The 22,657-nt window shown below is 39.9% G+C and overlaps 1 protein-coding gene across 2 annotated transcripts in view; it reads left to right on the forward strand.

The window, feature by feature from the left end:
• The window catches only part of ZFYVE26 (zinc finger FYVE-type containing 26), a 244,083-nt gene that overhangs the window by 126,370 nt on the left and 95,056 nt on the right, over positions 1-22,657 (forward strand). For both annotated transcript variants that reach the window (XM_033951453.1, XM_033951454.1), the window contains exons 20-25: positions 5,661-6,403; positions 8,322-8,518; positions 8,965-9,069; positions 11,158-11,280; positions 13,857-14,033; positions 21,055-21,298. In XM_033951453.1, the coding sequence (XP_033807344.1) occupies positions 5,661-6,403; positions 8,322-8,518; positions 8,965-9,069; positions 11,158-11,280; positions 13,857-14,033; positions 21,055-21,298 (1,589 nt within the window). The remainder of the gene's footprint in view (positions 1-5,660; positions 6,404-8,321; positions 8,519-8,964; positions 9,070-11,157; positions 11,281-13,856; positions 14,034-21,054; positions 21,299-22,657) is intronic.

Below are 22,657 nucleotides of genomic sequence, written 5' to 3' on the forward strand. Positions count from 1 at the left end.
GTTGAGATGGGCTGGGGAGAGCTTCGATGGCTGGGATGGTTTAGATGGGCTGGAGTGAGCTTTGATGGAGACTTCAGTAGATGGACCCTAAGCATAGTACCGGGCAGAGCTTTAGGTTCTGGCCCAGCAATAGCTAAGAAGGAAAATTTAAAGAGTAGGTAGGGTTGGGCATTCGGGTCTTTATCAGCCGTCATCTACTATGTTTTAGAGAGCCATATTAAAAAAAAAAAGATATATAACTCTAGATAATGAGTTTTATTGAAAGCTGAAAATTTTATAAACTAATTATAGAGTATGTGAGATTAAATTATCGTATAAGTGAATACGCACCTTTTAAATATAAATTTATGCAATTACAAATTGAGTATTACACTGCACCATTGCAAGTATTCTTATGGACAATTAACCGTAACAACTATTAACGAACTTCCAGATTCAGTTTAAAGATTAGACACAGTCAATGTTCCCTCTAAGCTGTGTGCTTGTGCGCGCGCACACAACTTGCAGAACCCGCCCACACAAATTAAAATAGCGCGCACAAAAAAAATTTTTTTTGCCTAAAATGATTTTCACTGCTAAAATGAAATGTTGCAGAAGACCAGCTGTTCCGATTTCCCATTTATCACATTTATTGAAGCACTATAATATAAATTTTAAGTCATTCACGTGATTCCGTTATCTTTGGCAGTTGAACTTGACACAGCACGTGCCCCATAGGGCCATAGCCTATGGCCCATAGGATATGAAACACTTCCGATTCTTTGACTTCCTGAAGTTCCGCCATATTGTTTATTTCGTGGAATCGTAGTGTGCAGCGTGGTACTGCAGTTGTATAACTGTATTCGTTTATTAAATTGCAACCAGATATAACTCTTAAAATGTCTAAACCGCGAATGGTGAAAAGTGTAAAACGCAAGAGAGCTGCAACAGCTTTTAGGTCTGAATGACTTGAAGAAATTGTTGAAACGGAGACACCGGAATCTCGAAATACAATGCGTGTTCGATTGTGTGAAATATTTACCTATGGCGAAGACGATGGAGTTGTGTGTTGTTGTTGTCAAGATGCCAAAGCACTGGAAAAATCTCTACTGGAAAAATATGGGATGATGTTTGGAAACTGGACTTTCTGAAACGCCATTAATCAAGTAAATCTCATACCGACAGTATTAGGAAACTCAGAAGTAAAAATCCGAATTTAAGAGGGGGACTGGTTAACATGTTGCTTGAAAGCCCAACCAAAAAAGAAAACGGGCAAATTAGTAATGAACGAAAGCGTTCCAGTCCTGCTGAAATTAAGGTTCTTGTCAACAGTGTTGTGCTGGCCATTAAGATGAATATCTCCATGCTCTTTGTTCAAGATATTAATGAGCACATGGCGAAGTATGTTAGTATATCTGATAGCTGGAGAAGCAAAAACTATGCGTTTGAATTTCTTGGAATTATCAATGGCATCATGCAAGATGATCATATCGCAGACATTAAATTAGCAACGTATCATACGTTAATTGTTGATGAAAGCACAGACATTTCTGTCAACAAGTACTTAATACTCTAAGTATCGGCCAGTCAATTCAAATGAGTATAGGACATCATTTGGTGGGATGCTACAGTTGGAAGCATGTGATACTACATCAATAGTAACAGCAATTAGGGAATTCTATAGGAAACATGAACTTGAATAAAATGGTTATGTTCACCTCTGATGGTGCCTCTTATGTTGGGCAAAATAGATGGTGTTGCAGCACAGCTGAGAAAAGACATTCCACATTTAGTGCAGCAACATTGTGTTGCACATCGGGAAGATTTGGGACTTTCTGATTCATGGAAAGAAGTAAAATTGATGAAAGAAGTAGAAACTGTAATGAGAACTGTGTACACGGTGTTCTGTCGGTCTTCTACTAAACGATGCAAATTTCAAGAAATAGCAGATGCATCTGAATGTGAATCAATTGCTTTCAGACCTCTGAATGAAGTGCGCTGGTTATCTAGACACTTTGCACTTAAAGCAGGGGTGTCCAATGTCAGTCCTCGAGGGCCGCAATCCAGTCGGGTTTTCAGGATTTCCCCAATGAATATGCATTGAAAGCAGTGCATGCAAATAGATCTCATGCATATTCATTGGGGAAATCCTGAAAACCCGACTGGACTGCGGCCCTCGGGGACTGACATTGGACACCCCTGACTTAAAGCAATTATTCGAAATTATGATCCCCTGTTAAAATATTTTGAAGAAGACAGAGATAATGATCCTATTGCAAAGTACTGCTATAAGAATCTGAACAGTGAACAATTTCATATTACACTTTAAGTTTTGAATGATGTCTTATCAGAACTGGCTTCCTTAACCATGGCATTTCAAAAACGTGGTTTGACACCATTGGAAGCACATCATCTTGCACAAGGTAAATTGAACAAACTTCGAATGCAATACTTAGGCGACAAGGTTAAGTGGAGTGATAAAGTCAACAGTCTTCTTGACAACAGGATGAGGTCTGGAGAAAAAGTTTCAGTGGATACTAATTCCATATTAACCTTCATCAACATCCTATGTTTGCATCTGGGTGAAAGATTTCCTGAAAATGAAGTTGAGGAATGGTCTGCTTTTGACTGTACAGCAATATCACAATGTGACTTTGACTTCGGAAATGGACATATCAGATCGCTTTGTTTAAAGTATAAACAATTTGTTCCGGAGGAAAGTGTTATTATTCAGCAATACAATGACTATAAATTCCTTGTTGCCAAAAAAATCAAAAGCAATCTGATAAACAGCTTTCCAGATATGACGAAATTTGCATTTCAGAATGATCAATTTGCAGATTTAGCAAAATTGATGGACATTGGTGCCACATTCTTAGCAATCTAGTTCAGATTGTGAGCGTGGTTTTAGTCTAATGAACAATTTGAAGACTAAACAAAGGAATCGTTTACATTTAGAGCATTTGGAAATGCTGATGCGTGTTAAGAGTTACCTTCAAGATGGAGGCTCAACAGATCTTGACAGAATTTATTCGCACTGGATAAATATGAAAGATTGCAGGGAAAAACTTTGAAAACTAAATTGCTGTTATTTTCTAAATTTTAAGTATAAAGTACAATGATACCTTATTTATAGGTAGCGCTCAATGAAACATTTCAATGAAACATAATTTATGTTTATTGAAATGAGACTTTGTTATATAAAGTGTAACTAACATAAAGTGTAACTAAAATTACATTGTGTTTTTGTTAATTCAGACTAAACTCAAAGACCTGCCCATAAATGCCCATAACTGAACTCCGGGCCCTCTGGCAATCATTTTTATAGCGCACACAAATTTAGTTTTTCTTTAAAATGCGCACAGATGAAATTTTTTGCGCACACAGCCTATGAAAAATTAGAGGGAACATTGGACACAGTGCCAGCGCTACCTACAACACTGCAAATTGATACAGTCGATCAAGGCCAAACAAGTACGAAGAAATACCGCAAATTATACAATTACGATTCAGTATTAAATAAATTTGTGGAATAATATTAACATAATATGGAATATCAATATATTTTGAACACAATTTTAATGCATTTGAAATCTATCAATACCCCGTGATGGTGTTGTGTTTTGGTTTTTTTTTGCGGATTCTCATTGGAAAATCAGTCCAATTGACCATTTCCGCACAATTCATCCACTGGCTGGATAAAATCATATCACGGGCCATACTTTGGAGAGACCCCTGGTTTAGAACATTTCAGGAGGGAAGGAAAGAATCAGTGAGCCCTGTCGATCACATTTAACACAAGTGTCACACAGAATAAAATTCCAGCTCATGCCACTCCTGTGTTCAAGGAAGGATGAAATGCTCATAGCACTAGTTCTGTAATGATAGAGAGAATTAAGAAAACCTCTGTGTGTGTGAGGAGAACTAGTAAATGGGTCCAGAATGAATTTCTGAAGGCAGTAAAAAAATATATATATATATTAAAGGATTGGAACTGAGCTTTAATAACATAATGAAACTGAGTTTTCTTATATCAATTGCTACCTTAGTAGGCATACTGTGTGCTTTTTTTCAAGTTTTCAAAAATTCAGTCCTCCTAAATGATTTAGTTTACTAGCCAGAAATATTCTGCATTGATAAATGAAACACTGGAAAGAATATCTGCCTTCAGTACAGGTCATCGATAAGATTTCATCTTCTATCGTGTCCTCATGACACAGAGAATCTACCATACTGGTGCCGGGTCAAATGCCATGCTTTTATATGTTCTTTTTTCCCCCATATTTTATTGTGGAAATCGCTTAGAAATTTTATAAGTGTTGTATCAAATTTTTAATGAAACTTGTGATGGAAAACATTAAGCTCTAAATATATATTCCCTAGAGAAGAGAGATTTTCAAAGGTATAAATGCATAAGAAACAAACCTTATTCAAAAGAACGAATGGTCTAGAACAAGGATATCAAAGTCCCTCCTTAAGGGCTGCAATCCAGTTGGGTTTTCAGGATTTCCCCAATGAATATGCATTGAAAGCAGTGTATGCACATAGATATCATGCATATTCATTGGGGAAATCCTGAAAACCAGACTGGGTTACGGCCCTCAAGGAGGGACTTTGAGACCCCTTGTCTAGAACTAGAAGTATTAGGCTTACGGAGAGAGGAGGTAGGTAGACTTAGGTGGATGGAATGGTAGTGGAGATTAAAAATTGTGGCAGAATTCATGAGATCACGGTACAAGTGCAGAGATCTCTTAGTTATGACAAAGTGAAAGGCAGCTAGAGATCAACTGGAATCTGTCATATTGCATCAGAAATTAAATTTGGCAGACTAAATGGGCCTTACTGCCTTATTTCCATCATTTTCTGTGTTTAGATATAAACCATTGACCGAATAATGTTTATTGGTTGTAAGGACTTACTTATTCAGGCATCAGTAATGAGACCTTATAGACTTGACTAATATTTTTTTTGATACATGCATACACCAGTAACAGCTTTGCTAAGTGCTAACAACAAATGTTGTAACCTTTGCTTTCTCTTATCTAGGATCATTGCTCTAAAGATAAGGCGGTTATTAGCTTCTAGCTGTCTGGGAGAGATATTTTCTCAGAAAGCCTAATGTATATCCCCATTAGAGTGACTGGAGAGTCACATCTATTGGAGTGTAGTATTCCTTCTTCCACAATTGCCATTGGCTCTGAAGTTTGCTATCCATGTGATCATTTGCTAATGAAAAGCCATTAACTGAATAGGATTCTTTAATTGCTTAAGCCACTCGCTGGTCACATTTCACTCTCTTGATTGACTAGACAGTGCATTTTATTAAGGTATGTGATATAATTGAAAAATAGAAAATTTGGGTTTATTGGAATAGATCAGGGGCTTTTCTGTTCCTTTTTGTAAGGAATCCCCATAAAAATCAGATGGTAATTTGGAAATCTGTGAGCTGCCAGGTGTGATCACAAGTTCATAAAGATCATTACTATTCTTGACCCATGTATGGGAGTCTTACATGTAGATAGCAGAGAATACAGAAGGGTGTTGCTTAATGACATTCTAGTGAAGAGGTTAAAATAGAAAGGACCAAATAGAGTAGTTTATAAAAATACTTGGAAAAATAAACTTATGTTGGCTTGTGGCATGTACATGAGTTTGTGCCTCTTTTCTGTTTCATACCATAGGTTATCTTCACTTGTGAATAAAGAAGAGTTGAATATAAATGTACAGCAGATTATCATAAGTTGCTGTTGTGAGCCGCTACCCCTGTGTAGCAGGAGCAAAAGTCAGGCTCACTCCTTCTCACTTAATATTATCCAATTAACCCAGGAGTATGTGCAGCACTGTTTGTCCGACATGGAAATCCTGATTCCCAGTCCAGTTATGGATACAGAAGAGAATATTGTTGGCACTGTCTCGTCCTCTCCTGGTGATACCAACCAATATACTCTAACCTCTTCAGTTCTGAGCTTCCTGAAATCCCAATCCAAGTTAATTGCGGCTCTTGCCTGTTTGAGTGCATCCAGGGTGCAGAGGGCACCCAGACTGAGTCTGTCATGGAAAGAATTTAGAGGAAGCAAAAGGGAAGCTCCCTTGGACATGGAACAGATTGCAAAGGAATGTGAGATCTTACTTCAAGAGTTTCCAGTCCTGCAGAATTTCCTCTTGGCCATGTCGGAGCCTTTCCAGAGTATCCTAGAGGAGGAGAGCAGTTCTGGAAGCATACTTTGCGGCAAGCCCTGTGTTTCTCTAGTATTCTCAGGGCTGAATTCTAGCACCGCTATTGATGTTTTGACACAATCTTTTCAGGAAGCTCTTACGACTGGGCATTGGACCAAGGTATTGAAGCTGTTGGACCTGTATGGACAAGACATTAAAGAACTTTCCAGCGTGAGAGATGCTGTGCTATGCTGTGCAACTGCTCAAGGTAAATTAACTATATTCTTGATACACCAGTGGTGCAGTACAAAACGGTAAAAATCATGCCAAATGGGAACTCTCTAAGCTTAGAGAATGCCTACTTGTATCCATTAGAGGTTTGATTTCACTAATTTAGATTCTAGATTTTTCTTTTTTTTATTAGTGTTTTTTTAGTGAAAGAAACATGGTAGTAGTTATGGACATACTGCGATGTAGTGTGCAGGTCAGGCTTTCTGTTGCTTGATTCAGTTCAGTTAAAAGGTCAATTCTGTAACTGGGCGCCCACATTTAGTGCCCGTTGCGCATGTGAATGTACAGAATGTCTGCACTTTCATGGTTAAGAGTACACTTATGCCTATAACTGGCAGCAAAACAGCGAAACGCTATTCTGCAGTGGTTCATAAATGGTATAACATATAAATGCAAGGGATGTGTCTACATGGACAGAACATGGAGGGTATGGGAGGTGCTACAATTTGTGTGTGCTGCTTACAGAATACTGTAATATGTATAGCTCGTGTAATTGAGTCATCTAAACTTTAGGCATCCTGATCTCGGGTGGTCTCTAACAGCTTAGCACTGGGGTGCCTTAAAGAGGGTGCCCGCTTTTAGAATTACTCCCTAAGGCTGTATGACCAGAGTTGCGCAGCACAAATTTGCATTCACAATTTAGTTGTTTAACAAGCTAATCCATGCCAGTAATTGGCAATTAACACCTAATTGATGCTAATTGGCACAATTAGAAGTTACAGGATGACTTTCTAATTGCATTCTATATAGTGGTGGGTGTAAATTCTAAAGCATGAATCTCTAAAGGGGACATGGCAGGGGAGCAGCATAGGCTGATCATGGGCATTCCAAAAAGTTAGGTGCACTGTTATAGAATACGTCCGATCCTCACACAACTTAGGTGAAGGTATTTAGGCCTGGTTTTCATTGGCCTAAATGGGTGCACCTAAATGTTAGTCATGCCTTTGGGTGCTAAATGTGATTCTATATATGGTTAGTGCCTTTTATAGAATCGTGCTAAATGCCATTCTGATTCGTACCAGTTTTGTTAGGCAGCATATATAGAATTTGTGTGTAATGCTATTAGCACTCGCAGTACCTAGTATAGAGAGGCTGCCAAGGTAAAAATCAATATTTTCCAGATAAGTGGAATTTATTAGGGCTGGAAAGAGTTTTGATTGAACTGAAAGCCCACAGTCTTAATATAAAGAAGCTAGAGGATAAGACAAAAACTTTATCACATCTATATGAATCTTTTTCAATAAAATGAGTGCTTGTTTACATGGGTTTCATAAGAGAACCTGCATTGTCACATCTTGCATCTTAAAGATTACAAACTGACTTGAGAATCAGATAATGGTAAATTGTGTGATTTGTAATGTTTATAGTAGAACTAAGTTACTACTATTAATCATTTCTATAGTGCTACTAGGCTTATGCAGCACTATACACATTATATGCAGGTACTATCTCTGTCCCTAGCGAGCTCATAATCTAGCCTGCTAGAGACAGAGTACCTCCTTATGTCTCTAGCCCGGGGTCACAAGGAAGCTACAGTGGGTGCTTTAGAACAAGGGGGTTAAGAGTTAAAAGCAAGCTCAAAGTGGATTTTTAGTCTGAATTTGAATGCTACCAGGGACAGAGCTTGACGTACCGACTCGGGCGGTCTGTTTCAGGTGTAGCAATAGAGAAAGGACATAGTCTGGAGGTAGCAGTGGAGGAACAGGGCACAAACAAGATAGACTTGCCCAATGAAGGAGAGATATCGAGGAGCAGAGTGAGTGTACTTGCAGGTCAAAAAGAGGAGTTTGAACTGTATGCGGAGACGGATAGGAAGCCAATGAAGCAACTTGAGGATGGGGGGACAGGCTTTATATGAGCAAGTTGCACATACATAGCTTGTGTGTTTGTCACAGATGACAGTGGCTGGCGGTACTTATGCGCAGTGAAGGATGGCACCCTGAGAAGTAAGCTGGCTTTGCGTTTCCTGGAAAAGTGGCCTCTCAATATGTGTCTGGAAATTTTGGCTTATGCCATCAGTGAGTCTGCATTGGCACAGGAGTTGAAATCAGATCTGCAGAGAAAGCAAAAAGAAATGCAGATTTATGAGAAGGTATGGAATGAAGCTAAGATCCTAAATAGTTAAAGTCACATCCTGCCTGCTTCTTCCTCATTATCTTGTTTTGTTTAACTGTTTTTTCTCCATGATCCCAGCTAACCGTTGTTTAGCTCCAAAAGAGTGGAATGGTTAGGATTGGCATCCATTTTACATATATGATTATTCTTGCATTGTATATTACTAAGTCCTACTGCTTCATCTGATGGGAGTTAATGTACTATGGAATTTACTACCCAAAAGGGAATTTATTATAAATGTGCAATTGTGCTTTGTTTCCCTTCTGTCACTTCAGGAAATGTGATAGTTAGAGTAGACCCAATACATTTCATAAACATGTGAGATGCTCACACACCAAGATGGACTGAGGTGGCCTGAATAAACTTTTAATAAACTTAAGCAGCCATATTCAGTTATTAAAAAGCTTTTACTTCTTTTGGTAGATTTTGAACTTACCAGCAGTGGCAGCCTGGGATAATTGGCAAGATTTGAAAAAGGACTGCACTGAACATCCACAGACTATAATGGATATTATTCTGGAGGCAAAGGTTGGTATATGCAGTTCACTGGCACATTTCCTTCATTGCTTACAGTATATCCTTCCAGTACTGCTACATCTTGGGACAATCTGACCAAATACACATAAATGTTCCCTTTTCTTTATATTTATTTATTTTGATTTTTATCCCATCTTCCCGGTAGCTCATAACGGCTTACAAGCAAACATTCACAGTGGAGTATATTTGGACAGTACAGCGATTATACAGTAGTTTAAATACGAGGATTATACAGCAATTTAAGTACAGGTTAAGTAGAGGTTCAGGAAGGAGGAGGGAGGGGGGGAAAAAGGGGGGAGTTTAAGGGGTAGATCGCAGTTGTAATTTTATTTGAAGAGGAGGGTCTTTACCGCTTTCCGGAAGGTCATCAATGAGTTCCGTAATCTGATTTGTGGGGGGAGTTGGTTCCAGAGTTGGGGGAAGAAGTGGCTGTATGAGCGTTTGCGGGCAGTTTCTGACATGAGAGACCTTCCTGAATCTGAGAATCTCGGAGAGAGCGAGACCAAAAGGCTTTGAGCATGCGCAAAGGCTCAAAGCCCAGTCTAGCCCAGCCCAGAAGAGGAAGGATCTTCCGGCACCGGCATGTCCTATGCTTTGGTGCTGGTGCCGGTACCCAATCTGGGTAAGGGATTTCGTTTCGGTGCTCGGGGGGGATGTAGAATCGCGGGGGAGGGGGGGCGATGTGAGCGGTGGGGGGAGGGGGAGAATGCCAGTTCGCAGATGGGGATGCTGGATCGCGGGAGGTGGGTATGGAGCAGCATCGGTGGCCTCAAGGGGAGGGGGGAATGGAGCAGCGCCGGTAGCCTCGGGGGGGGGGGGGGGGTGGCGGAGGTGGAACGGATCAAAGCGAGTTTCCCTTACTTCCTATGGGGAAACTCGCTTTGATATATGAGCAATTTGGTTTACGAGCATACTTCTGGAACTAATTATGCTCGTAAACCAAGGTTCCACTGTATTTGTGATTCATTTGCTGACTATGATAAGTATGTTTTTTTTCACAAGTGTTTTAGTGCATTACCTCTTCCTCCTAACAGGCCATGAATTTGATCCCAAGTAAGTCTGCCACTGGCCAAGGGAAACAAGTGCTACATGATATATTTTTAATAAGTCATCTCAGTTATTTTTCCTAAAAGGTAAAGGTGTAACTTAGTAAGCTAGACCCACAATGGTTTTTTTTTTGTCTTGTATCTGGATGTACTGTGTAATTAATAAATTGAGGATTTACATAAGTTCCTACTTATTTCTGTAATTGTTATGAAAAATCTCTTCTTTATGTTGACCAGCTTTCTATGGCCCTTTGGCAAGGATGTCTAGTCTAAGTAAACTGGATCACCAAGATAACCTAAATTTCTAATCTTGGTTTATATTCAAGTCAACCTTTTTTCCTCCTTTTTGGGGAGAAAGGGGTCACCTTGGTATACACAGTGTGTTCTTAAGATTTGTCTTGTTGGGGGGCGCACTCTGGGTGAAGCATTTCAGTAGATGAGATAATTAATTCAGTTGTCTAAATTGTACTTTGAATTGTAATATTTTAATTTTACTGTAATCTGTATTGTAAACTACTCTGAATTGTACTGGTGAAGCAGAATATAAAAGCTGAAATTACACATTTGGATAGTAAAAGATTTAATTTAAACACCTCTGTACAAATGTATAGACTTTCCAAAAAGTCTCATGAGTGGAATAAAATCTGAATATCATCTCCATATATATATGAAGTTAAGTCCCATTTTCTTATACAGTCAGTTGATGGCTAAATGAATGCATTGAAAAGGACTGGAGATAGTGAGGAACATTGTGGAACTCCATATGTTAACTAATATGTTAACCTTTAGAGATTCAATCAACTACCACGAAATAGGACCTTGTCTGTGAGAAACCAGTTAAGTATTGTGCCCTAAACATCCAATTGATGCAGTCTATCCAGCAAGACCTTACAGTTGTGTCAAAAATGGCTGAGAGCAAAGGGGAATCTGTGAAATCCTGGCTATTTTCAATATGCCATGTCTTCTGTTGTACTAGTAGAATTTTGTGCTCAGAGATAAACTTTTTCATATACAGTATTTTCTTTCTTTCTAGGATTATGCTTTATGTGAGGACTGGTGTCACCTATATCCTGTGTCTCAAGAACTGTTGATCAGTCTTCACCGTGAGCATCTTCTTCACCTACTTGAAGCTTGTGATTCACGAAAAGCCCTGCAAGTAAGCATGTTGTCATCCTTAGTGGATAGAACTGGTGGGTCAGACTAAGATTACTAGTTGTAAAGGCACGCTCCGCTTGTAATGAGGTTGTTGAAGACTCAGGGCAAGCTGTACCCATGGTAATCACATCGGGCAGCAGCTTAGAGGGGAAGGCGTGCAACAAAAAGAAACTTCAGTCAAAGCTGCAGAAATGAAGGACCAAATAGCACATACCTTTATCTGCCAGGAGCATAAGCAAATTTTCAAATAATCCACTATGCAAGTGCATGGATTTCGGACATTGCCATGTGTGTATGTGAAGGCAGAGTTTAATATTAAAAGTATAATTTCCGATTATACATTTAACAGGATTGTTTTGGAAGGGGTAATGATGATTTTTGAGTTTTATCATCACAACCACAAGATGGGCGTGGGCTTGGGACCAGAACGTTATTTGGGAGGGGTGGTATGTGGCAGAATGCTGAAGATTTGCTTAGGATACATATTTGCACTTCCTCTGTGGAAATCCTGTCATCTCTATTCACTTTTTATTTATTCTAACTAATGACAATCATTCTTTCTGTCATTCAGAAGAGCTGACTGCCAGGCAGACTGGTGAATTTACATATTAAGGGTTTAATGTTTTAAAAAGAATTTCTAAGTCTAAAACCAGTTCTATGCAGAGAAAATACTTATAAAACTATGCAGCCATTTATGTGCATTTTTGTTCACAAGCCTCTGTTTCTTGCTAACTTTGAAATTAGCAATGATCTGCCCCATTTGATCCTGTTGCTGTGATTGAAAAAGCATGTGATAGAAAATAATAACAAAATTATCTTGATAGCTTTTGGGCTTGCAGAGTGACTTGAGCCGATTGGAGAATTGGGCAGATAAATGGCAGATGAAGTTTAATGTGGAAAAATGCAAAGTGATGCACTTAGGCAGAAAAAATAAGGAACACAAGTATAGTATGTCAGGTGCAACTCTGGGGTAAAACTGAACAGGAAAAGGACCTGGGAGTATTAATCGATAGGACACTGAAGCCGTTGGCGCAATGCGCGGCAGCAGCGAAGAACGCGAATAGAATGCTAGGCATGATAAAGAAGGGAATCACGAGTAGATCGGAGAAAATTATAATGCTGCTTTATAGAGCGATGGTCAGACCGCACTTGGAATACTGCATCCAGCATTGGTCTCCATACCTAAAAAAGGATATAAAACTGCTAGAGAGGGTGCAGAGACGAGCAACAAAGCTGGTGAAAGGTATGGAGAACCTGGATTAAAATGAAAGACTTAAGAGACTGGGGTTGTTCTCCCTTGAGAAAAGGAGACTGCGAGGGGATATGATTGAGACTTTCAAAATACTGAAAGGAATCAACAAAATAGAGCAGGAAAAAACATTATTTACAATGTCCAATGTGGCACGGACAAGAGGACATAGGCTGAAGCTAAGGGGGGACAAGTTCAGGATAAATATCAGGAAGTTCTGCTTCACGCAACGAGTGGTGGACACCTGGAATGCTCTCCCAGAAGAGGTAATTGCGGAATCCACCGTTCTAGGATTTAAGGGTAAGTTAGATGTACATCTCCTTATAAGTGGCATGAAGTGACATGGGTAAGCTAGATGCATTTCTCCTTACGAGAAGCTTAGAGCGATATGGGGGCTAAAACTATGCCAGGGTACACCTGGTGGGGCCACCGCGTGTGCGGATCGCCAGACTTGATGGACCTAGGGTCTGTTCTGGAGATGGCGCTTCTTATGTTAAATAGATAAATAAAGTAAATGTGACCCCCTACACACAGCATTTCTTAAATGTAATCATGATTCTTCTTTGACATTTTAAAATTGGCATTTGGAAAGGAAATTGATTTCCTAATCAGTGTTGATTTTAAGAGCATTTTTCCTGGGAATAAAGAAATTTTAACACTTAAAAAAAAAAAATCTATATATGGAGCATTGTTGCTATAGAAAGAAAGAAAGACATAGGTCTAGCCCCATTGCACAACAGTGGGGTACTGTACTGTCAAAGAGGAAAATTACCAGTAGGCTTCACTGTCATCTTCATGAAGGCTAGAAGAATTCTTGCATAGATCAGGGATGTTTGCATAATATTTGGGAGTAGATTTAGCATATAGAATTGTGAAACGGTCCAGTCTCAGAAGTATTTGCCAATTGATGATAAAGTGCCGTTGAGTCGAGTCCAACTCATTGCAACTCTGGATAATTCTCTGATATAGCGTTAGGTTTTCTGCAGTTGCTGATGTTGAATAGATCCATCTGACTGCTGCTAGGGAAACATAAATTACCCATAATAGTCATTCTGTTGGAGTTAGAAGACCAATTAAAATATTAATGAAATAATGCATACTTTGAATGTAATAATTTTTGTTTTGATAGCATAGGCTTTTTCCTAGACCCATATAAACCCTAGCTACTTTATTGGAAAGTTAAACTGTTTATCCATTGACTCTTCATCAAAAATATTTCCCTTTCTATGTATATTTTATATGGAAGTTTACCTGTTTTTATTTAATTAATAGTTAATATATCTCTTCTCTTTAAGTGAACTGCCTATTCTTTTATTTTGATTTTATAGCTGTTACTAAGGATAACCAACAGTGATATGCGACTTGCTGTATGCTTAGAATCCCTGGACCAGCACCCAGATATGGCTGCATGTCATTTCCTAGCTGATTACTTGATTAGTTATTTCCACAAAGAGCTGTTACCTACACAGCTTAATGAAATACAGGCAGTATACATAGGATCAAAGGTAAGCAAAATCTCTTGCTGGGCCAAAACACATTTACTTGTATCTATTGGTTTTTTAAAAATATTTTTTAAATTTTGATTTCAGACTGTCTATTGCATGTTAAAATGTACAGCACTGCATTAGCCTTTTCAGCGCTATAGAAATAATAAATATTAATGATATTATAGCAAATCAAGTGATGTTTTACAATTCAAATGTTATTTCCTGTTACACTTGATTTAAGTTATAAAAACGAATAAAAATTTAAAATAATAAAAAAAAAAAGAAATAATAAATAGTAATAGAAGTAGTAGTCTTTTGTGTATCTAATTGAATTTTATTATAATTTGCCGAGGCTAGAGATTTGAATAATGAGTTAAGTAGCATATCAAATGCAATAAATAAATAGGTGTTCTGTTTTTAGGTGTTTATAAATTGCAAATTTAAGATTTTTTTTTTTTTCAGCTAATTTAAATTTTTGTTGAAGGTACATAAAAAATTTGTGTATCTGTGTTTTGTACCACAGGTATTGCCTAGAATCACTGTTATGAGGTGAAAGCAATATTAGACATTTTATTTATATGGTATATGGAATACCTTTTATGGTGCAATCAAATATATACATTTGTATTGTATAACTTGGAACTGAGAGCACAGAAAAAGAATAAAAACTGATTGAAGGATACAAGACAAGATAGGGGAGGGAGACCACTAAGGGAAGTGGTTATCCAGTGTGCATGTATTTTAATGTATTTTGCATTGGGGCTGTTTTATTGGTATATATTGGTTAAAACCTAAAATAAGAAATCCTATAAATAAATCACAACTTAAATTGATATGAAATAGTGTCTAAAAAAAGCAGTATGTAAAATGACAATTTCATTAGCATGATCATCAGATCAGTCCAGAATTTGCATGTTGAACTCTTTATTTCAATTTGTTGGTAGATGGGCCTAACAGAGCGTTGCCCTAAACGGCACAGTGTAGCTGTTCTAATTCAGTGTTAACTCGGGTAGCTCCTGCACTGTTCGTCAAATGTTTGTTCCTGGCCTAGCTCTCTGGGTCCAGTTGAGAAGAGGGAAAAGCTTTATGCTCCTTGCCTCTTTTTGGGGTATACCTAGTGGTGCTAGAACCCTTCCCCCCTCCCATCTTCTTGCTGCTCTTGTTTCCTACTTCCTTAACAAAGAAAAAAAGTGGCTACTTCTTTAAGAGGAGTTTCACATGGGTTCTGCTCTAGCAGCCTGTGTAGCATCTGACTACCCAAAGAAGCCTATGGAAACAATTTTTCACTATTTGTCTAATTTGTTTTGGGGGGAAGAGTTATTGCCTTGACGCTGTGGGTACTTAAGTGTCTCTTTCACTTTCCTTGCAGTCCTGATGGCAGTGCCAGCTGAATCTGTCAAACACTTTTGCCGACATGGGGCTGCCTTCTTCCAACATGCAGTAGTGTGACCTTTTGGTAGGCTTAGCTCAGGTCTTCTCAAGCTGTGGGCAGCAGTGTCCATCTTTGATTCTCCCATGTAGCTTTCGACTTCAGGCATTGTGTTGCCATTCATTCAGTGATTCCTTCAACAAATCTCCTTCACCAGAGTAGGAAATGCTTCTGTAGGAATTTTAGACTGTTCTGCTGCTCCATTTTTGCCGGAATTTGTGCTGTGCTCCACCAGTCTTCACAGGAGCTGCCTGCTTCCTTCTGTTCGTATTCAGGATCAAGCCTCCTAAGAGGGGATAGGTAGCCAGCTGGATTTTGATACTGGCACTGCTGTCTCAGATCCTAGATTAGATAAAGTTCTCTCCATAGCTTCTATTCATTCCAATATCTAGGGACCCTTTAGAGCAGGCTTGTCCAAGTTCAGTACTCGAGGGCTGAAAATGGATCATGTTTTCAGGATAATCCCTGCTGAATTTACAGCCCTCAAGGACTGAACTTGGACAAGCCCTCTTTAGAGGATGGTGAGTTCCATATTGATGGAGATGACAGCAGCAAAGCTCTTTCATAAGGAAGAGCTTCCTGCATTGATTACAAAGGACCTGGTGGTTCTCAATCTCGCTTCAGGGTTCCTTTGATTGTCTGGAACTAAGAAGCTTCCTAAAGCCTTTTACATTCATGCTATCATGTAAAAGTTGATTTTCGTATAGTGGAATACCCCTGATGCCAGCCTTAAAGTAGCTCAGGCTACATATTGGCTATATATCCTTTCCTCCCTGAGGAATCATATAAAATTAAGTTCCCTAAGGGGGACACATTGGTTATAGCTGTCACAGAAAAGACTGCAATTCCTTTTTTAAAAAAAAATCTTTATTCATTTTCAAATATTACTGCAAGTGTATAATGTTCAAACAGAAAAAACTTTAACTAATCACTTGACAATCTTACTTAAATTCCTTCAAATATATAAATATAAAAGAATCCCTACCCACCCACCCTTATTAATAGTAACCAATTATCAATAATTATCTTTCACATTCACACCCCCCTATATCTTATCTAATACTAAAGTGTTTAAGATGTCTGATCATTAGAATAATTAATCAATGGCCCCCCAATATTTTTGAACTTATGATAATTTCGTTGTTGCATGGCAGTCACCCTCTCCATTTTATAAATATGACATACTGAATTCCACCAAAAAGTATAATTCAGTTTAGTGTAATACTTCCAGTTTCCGATAATCTGCTGAATAGCAACCCCTGTCAATATTAATAGAAGTTTATTATTATTTGCAGAAATTGGGCTTTTAAATCTCATAGATGTACCAAATAATATAGTATCGTATGAAAGGGCAACATGATTTTCTAACAATGAATGCAATTCCTATAGAAGGCAGCACAGCTCTTAAGGATGTGCAGGACCACAGACTTGAAGCATCCCTGAAGCTGTCATATGAAGTGGTTTCCTTATGCCTCCAGGTGAAGGTTTGTGGCTGTTATACTGCCCGAGCTTGTTTCCTCTAGGTTCAACTGGCTAGTGATTCAGAGCAACAATCAAATTTTCTGTCTGTCATGGATTTCTCATCACTGGAGGCAGTGCTGGCCACATTTAGCAGATACGCTTTGCAACTCCGGAACTTGGAGGCGAGGAGGATGGCAGTTTGAGTGCAGAGCTCCTCTCCCTGGACATTCTCACTAAAGATTTTATAACTATTTAATCCCTTCAGTTTAACTAAAGTGATTTCAAATGGCTTCAAGAAACAACTTACATTGGATACTGTATTTGCTACAGATGGGAAAAGTAAAAGACCAAAACCAAACCCTGTAACACCATCTAATACCATTCCAGCAGGGGAGAGCCGATGGAGGAGAGCTGCAGTCCGGCCAGCGGACCAACAGTCGGCTCGGGGGCCCGTTCCAGCGGGGCACCCGACATTGTCTTCGCTCCTCCCCCATTCCAGCAGGGGAGAGCCGATGGAGGAGAGCTGCAGTCCGGCCATCGGACCAACAGTCGGCTCGGGGGCCCGTTCCAGCGGGGCACCCGACACTGTCTTCGCTCCTCCCCCATTCCAGCAGGGGAGAGCCGACGGAGGAGGGCTGCAGTCCGGCCACTGGACCAACGATCAGCTCGGGGGCCCGTTCCAGTGGGGCACCCGACACTGTCTTCACTCCTCCCCCATTCCAGCAGGGGAGAGCCGATGGAGGAGGGCTGCAGTCCGGCCATCGGACCAACGGTCGGCTCGGGGGCCCGTTCCAGTGGGGCACCCGACATTGTCTTCACTCCTCCTCCATTCCAGCAGGGGAGAGCCGACGGAGGAGGGCTGCAGTCCGGCCATCGGTCCAATGGTCGGCTCAGGGGCCCATTCCAGCGGGGCACCCGACACTGTCTTCGCTCCTCCCCCATGCCAGCAGGGGAGAGCCAACGGAGGAGGGCTGCAGTCCGGCCATCGGACCAACGGTCGGCTTGGGGGCCCGTTCCAGCGGGGCACCCGACACTGTCTTCGCTCCTCCCCCATTCCAGCAGGGGAGAGCCGACAGAGGAGGGCTGCAGTCCGGCCATCGGACCAACGGTTGGCTCGGGGGCCCGTTCAAGCTGGATTTCAGTTTTGACTGTTTTGATTTTATTTTCAATTCTTTTTAGTTTATGATATATTTTTTAATCTCACTTATTGTTTTACCACTTATTTTGTTTTATTTTATCATTCAAATTTCATTTAAATTTCCCCAGAATTCTATTGCTTCAACGGTTCTCCCTCTGCATCTATTCTTATCTCCCCTCTTTTTTCAACCTTTCAAAGTCCTTTAGATCATTGTAGTCTTATTAGAATGTTTATTTTCTTACTTTTCTCATCTATTCTCTATTTTATTTCTTCATTACTCTACTAATTGTCATTTTTCCAGGTACTTTAGTTAGATTGTGAGCCTTCGGGACAGTAAGGGAATTTCTAAGTACCTATTTTACTTATAATTTTAATGCACCCTATTGTCTATTTTTCTGTAAACCGCTTAGAATCCTAACGGAGTTTAGCGGTATATAAGAAATAAATTACATTACATTACATTACATTACAATGTCCTCAGAACCTCGGTTGAAGAAATGGCCTTGACATCATTAGCTGGGTGTTTACTCTCACTCAGACACTGGGTGGCTGTTGCCAAGGCTATACTCCCCTTTTATGACAAATTCATTGCTTGGAGAAGATATGGAAAAAGTTAGTTAAGGACATGAAAGATTCTAAAAACTAGTGCTTACCAGAGGATAAGCCTAAACTATCTTTTTGCTCATCGCAGTCCTGCTTCTGTTTCTGGGATGCTAAGCAATATAGACCAAAAGCCATTTCAAAGGTTATGTTTTCAGCAAAATCAACTGCTGTTTTGAAAAGACAAAAATGGATCTGTGTGAATTCCTCACTCCTCCAATGCTTCCTGTTCTTCACAATGATGGGGTTCTGCTTCACTCTTCCATCCCCTTCATAAGAGGTCACCTTTTAGAGGTTTCTAAAGGAGTGGACCAAGATAAATTAAAATCAATAGGCCTTAAACTCCTACTCCTTCCCAGATTTTTACTTGAAGTCTTATGCAAAGTGACTTCCAAGAGAGAGGCTGTTCATATCACCTTATAGACTCTTGTTTGGTTGGAAGCAGTGAGACATTCGCCAGAAGACAAACAAGGTTTTGGAAGGTATTCTGTTTCTTAGCTCTCATGAAAGGTAGCTCTTTTCTCCAGTTCTGGACCTTAAGCACATCAGTTGAGCTCTTAAAGTCCAGTACTTCAGAATGAAAACTTTACAATTGGTGATTGCTTACATTCAGCCAGATGAAAACCTAACTTATCTGGATCTCAGAGGCATATTTTCACATACCTATTTGGCCTCCTCATCAGCCTGACCTCCAAATCCTCGACAATCACTCCCAGTTTCAAGGGATGCCATTTGGCCTCTCTATGGCACCCAAAATGTTTTCAAACGTTTATAGTTGTGGTGATAACCTTCCTGCAGCATGAGGGGATCAGAGTTCATCCCTATCTAGATGACTGGTTGATCAGAGCCTTGTTGTATCAAGAGAACATCCAGGCCACGTCCTGGTAGTACGTCTCCAGTCATTAGGATGGGTAGTCAGTCTCTTCAAGAGTCATCTCATTTCTCCTACTCCCTCAAATATTTGGGAATATGTCACACTTGTTGGAAAGGTGCACCTCTGTGCCTTGAGGAGACAGAAGATTCAATCTCAAGTACACCAACTGCTGCAGCTGCAGAAGCTTCAAACATGTGACTATATGCATCTACTTGGAACAACGGCAGCTGCATTGGATGTTCTCCACTGGCAAGAACACACATAAGACCACATCAACACACTCTCCTTAAATCACTGATCTCCTACTACTCAGGAATATAGTTATCTTCCTGGGCGTCTTGAGTAAAATTCAGACTGCAGTGGTGGCTCCAGTCGCCAAGCCTTCAGAAAGTTGTTTCTCTGGATTGGATAGTGGTGACCACAGAGGCCAACCTTTCAGGATTGGGGATGTGTGTGTGTGTGGGGGGGGGTGCTCATTGTCGGTATCATATAGTTCATGGAATATGGACCTCTATTGAGGCATCATGGTCAATCAGTCATCTGGAATTGAGGACCATCTGCAAGGCTTTCCTGGCCTTCAACAGGCTTGTTTGGGGGAAACCAATGAGGATTCTGTCTGATAATGCAACAGCAGTTTCTTATATCAACAGGCAAGGAGAAATGAAGAGTGCTCCTTTAGCCCTGGAGGCTTATCTTCTTTTACAGTGAGCAGTAAAACATTTGCTAGTCACATCAGTGGCACTCATAGCAGGAATGCTAAACACTCAAACAGATTTCCTCAAAAGTAAGTAATTATTTGGATCTAGAATAGTGGAAAATGCTTCTCAGGAGAGCTGTTATCATTTCAGCGATGTGAGGACTTCCCATGCTAGACTTTATGGCCAGTTCAGTCTCTGTCTCATAAGAATTTTGTGTCTCAATGTACAGTCTTCATGGAAGATTGTCTCCATTTGGTCTTATAGCTTGCCACTAATTCTTATTATATTTTCCTTTCTTAAACTCTTGTAAACCGTTTCGAGCTCTATCCTTATAGAGAAGATGCGGTATATAAGCTTAAGGTTTAGTTTAGTTAGTTTAGTTTTAGTCTAGAGACAATCAGATCTTAATAAATAAAGTACATTATATTCATTGCTTGCAAAGTTGTGTTTATGTGAATATTTCTAGTAAAGGGGTCCATAGCTTTCATCAGATTTTTTTTAAAGGATCCGTGCTCAAAAAAAGTTAAGAATCACTACTCTAAATGCATGAACTGGACTTTGGAATATGCAGGAATCCAGTAAAATTCAGTCAGGGTGAGAAAACTCTGATCATGTCCAAGTATGGATAAGACTTTTCTAGGCCATGGCTTTTGGAACACTAGAATCAGAAAAGAAAGCTATGTAATATGCAGCGTGGAAGAGCCGAGATGGACACAGTGACATATTTTCACAGAGGCACTTAACATATAGATGGCATGTTAGTGGTGCAGCGATGAAATTGGAAGTTGAGAAGTACATATATTACATCCCCTTTCACTTTTCACTCTTACTCCTTGCAGGTGCTGATGGCTCTTCCTGAATTGGCTTGTAAAGACTATGAACATCTCGTCTCCAGACCTCTCCTTATTCTAGAGCAGCTCCTCATGAACATGAAAGTTGATTGGGCTGCTGTTGCAGTGCAAATGCTGTACCAACTTCTATCTGGACAGAAGACTGATTTCACTACAAAAGACGTTGACAGTTTGTTGACCATTTATGCAAGAAAAGCACTGAACTTCCCTGAAGAGCGAGAGAGAAGACCAGGTGATTAGAGAAAATGAAACTGTGTTCCTTAAGCACACTGTTTTCACACTCATGATATTCATCAATTTTCATTTTTTCATTTTGTTTTTCTTGTTTTCTTTTATACTTTCCCTCCTTTAATTTTTCCATGATCTGTTTTGCTTTCACTATCTATTTAGCACTTAGGTGAATGAGGAAGAGGTACTTTGGGTTAAACTGGAAAGAGGAAATTTGTTTGTTAGAATTTATTTACTGCCTTTTTGAAGAAATTCACTGAAAGCGATATACAGCAAGAATAAGTCAAACATAATCAGCCAATTATAGCAGTAAAAATATTCAAATAGCAATACATGGCAGGGCATAGTATGCACCTAAACTACATCCAGATATCTACCCAGCACTACAGACATGCATATATCAAAAATGGAGAAAAAACCTCAGTGTCTAATAAGGGTGCAAAAAAATCACTGCCCATGTAGACAAGCCACTCTCAAAATGCCAACTTTGAGACAGGCAGACACATCTTTGGTCAAAAACTCCAAGATAAGTGGAAAAATATTACTCAATATCATTAACTTTTATACTATATCAAAATAGCATCACACTTATCTTTGCAAACGCAGTGTTCATAGTAGTCTTCATAGTAGTACAGTCAAACCTCGGTTTACGAGTGCACCGGTTTGCGAGTGTTTTGTAAGACGAGCAAAACATTTGCAAAATCGACGCTTCAGAAACTGAGCTTGACTCTTGGAGAGAGCGAGACCAGAAGGCCCTGAGCATGTGCAAATGCTCAAGGCCCAGTCCAGCCCAGCACAGCCAAGAGGGAGGATCTTCAGTGCCCAGCCCAGAGGGAGGATCTTCGGGCACCGGCATGTCCTGTGCGTTGGTGCTGGTGCCGGTGCCAAATCAGGGTAAGGGATGCTATTTGGGTGCTCGGCGGGGGATGTAGGATCACCAGGGGGGGGATGCGGATCGCGGGGGGTGGGGGTGTATGGAGCAGCACCTGTGGCCTCGAGGGGGGGAAACGTATCAAGCGAGTTTCCATTCATTCCTATGGGGAAACTCGCTTTGATATACGAGCAATTTGGTTTACGAGCATACTTCTGGAATGAATTATGCTCTTAAACCAAGGTTCCACTGTACTGGGATGTATGCATGTCTGTAGTGCTGGGTAGATATCTGGATGGAGTTTAGGTGTGTAGGGCATCGTATGCTACATTATAGTGTCAATACAATATGCAATAAAACATTTTACTAGATAGCATAGTGTGTAAACAAAGGTAAAACATAAATCAGATAGAGTAACAGAAGTTAGAAAATAGGGGGACTAATTTAAAGAAAGTTGCATGCAAAATCAGGTGCATAAATTTAATGTCAGCT

The sequence above is a fragment of the Geotrypetes seraphini genome, chromosome 7 (assembly GCF_902459505.1).
Source record: "Geotrypetes seraphini chromosome 7, aGeoSer1.1, whole genome shotgun sequence".
Lineage (NCBI taxonomy): Eukaryota > Metazoa > Chordata > Amphibia > Gymnophiona > Dermophiidae > Geotrypetes > Geotrypetes seraphini.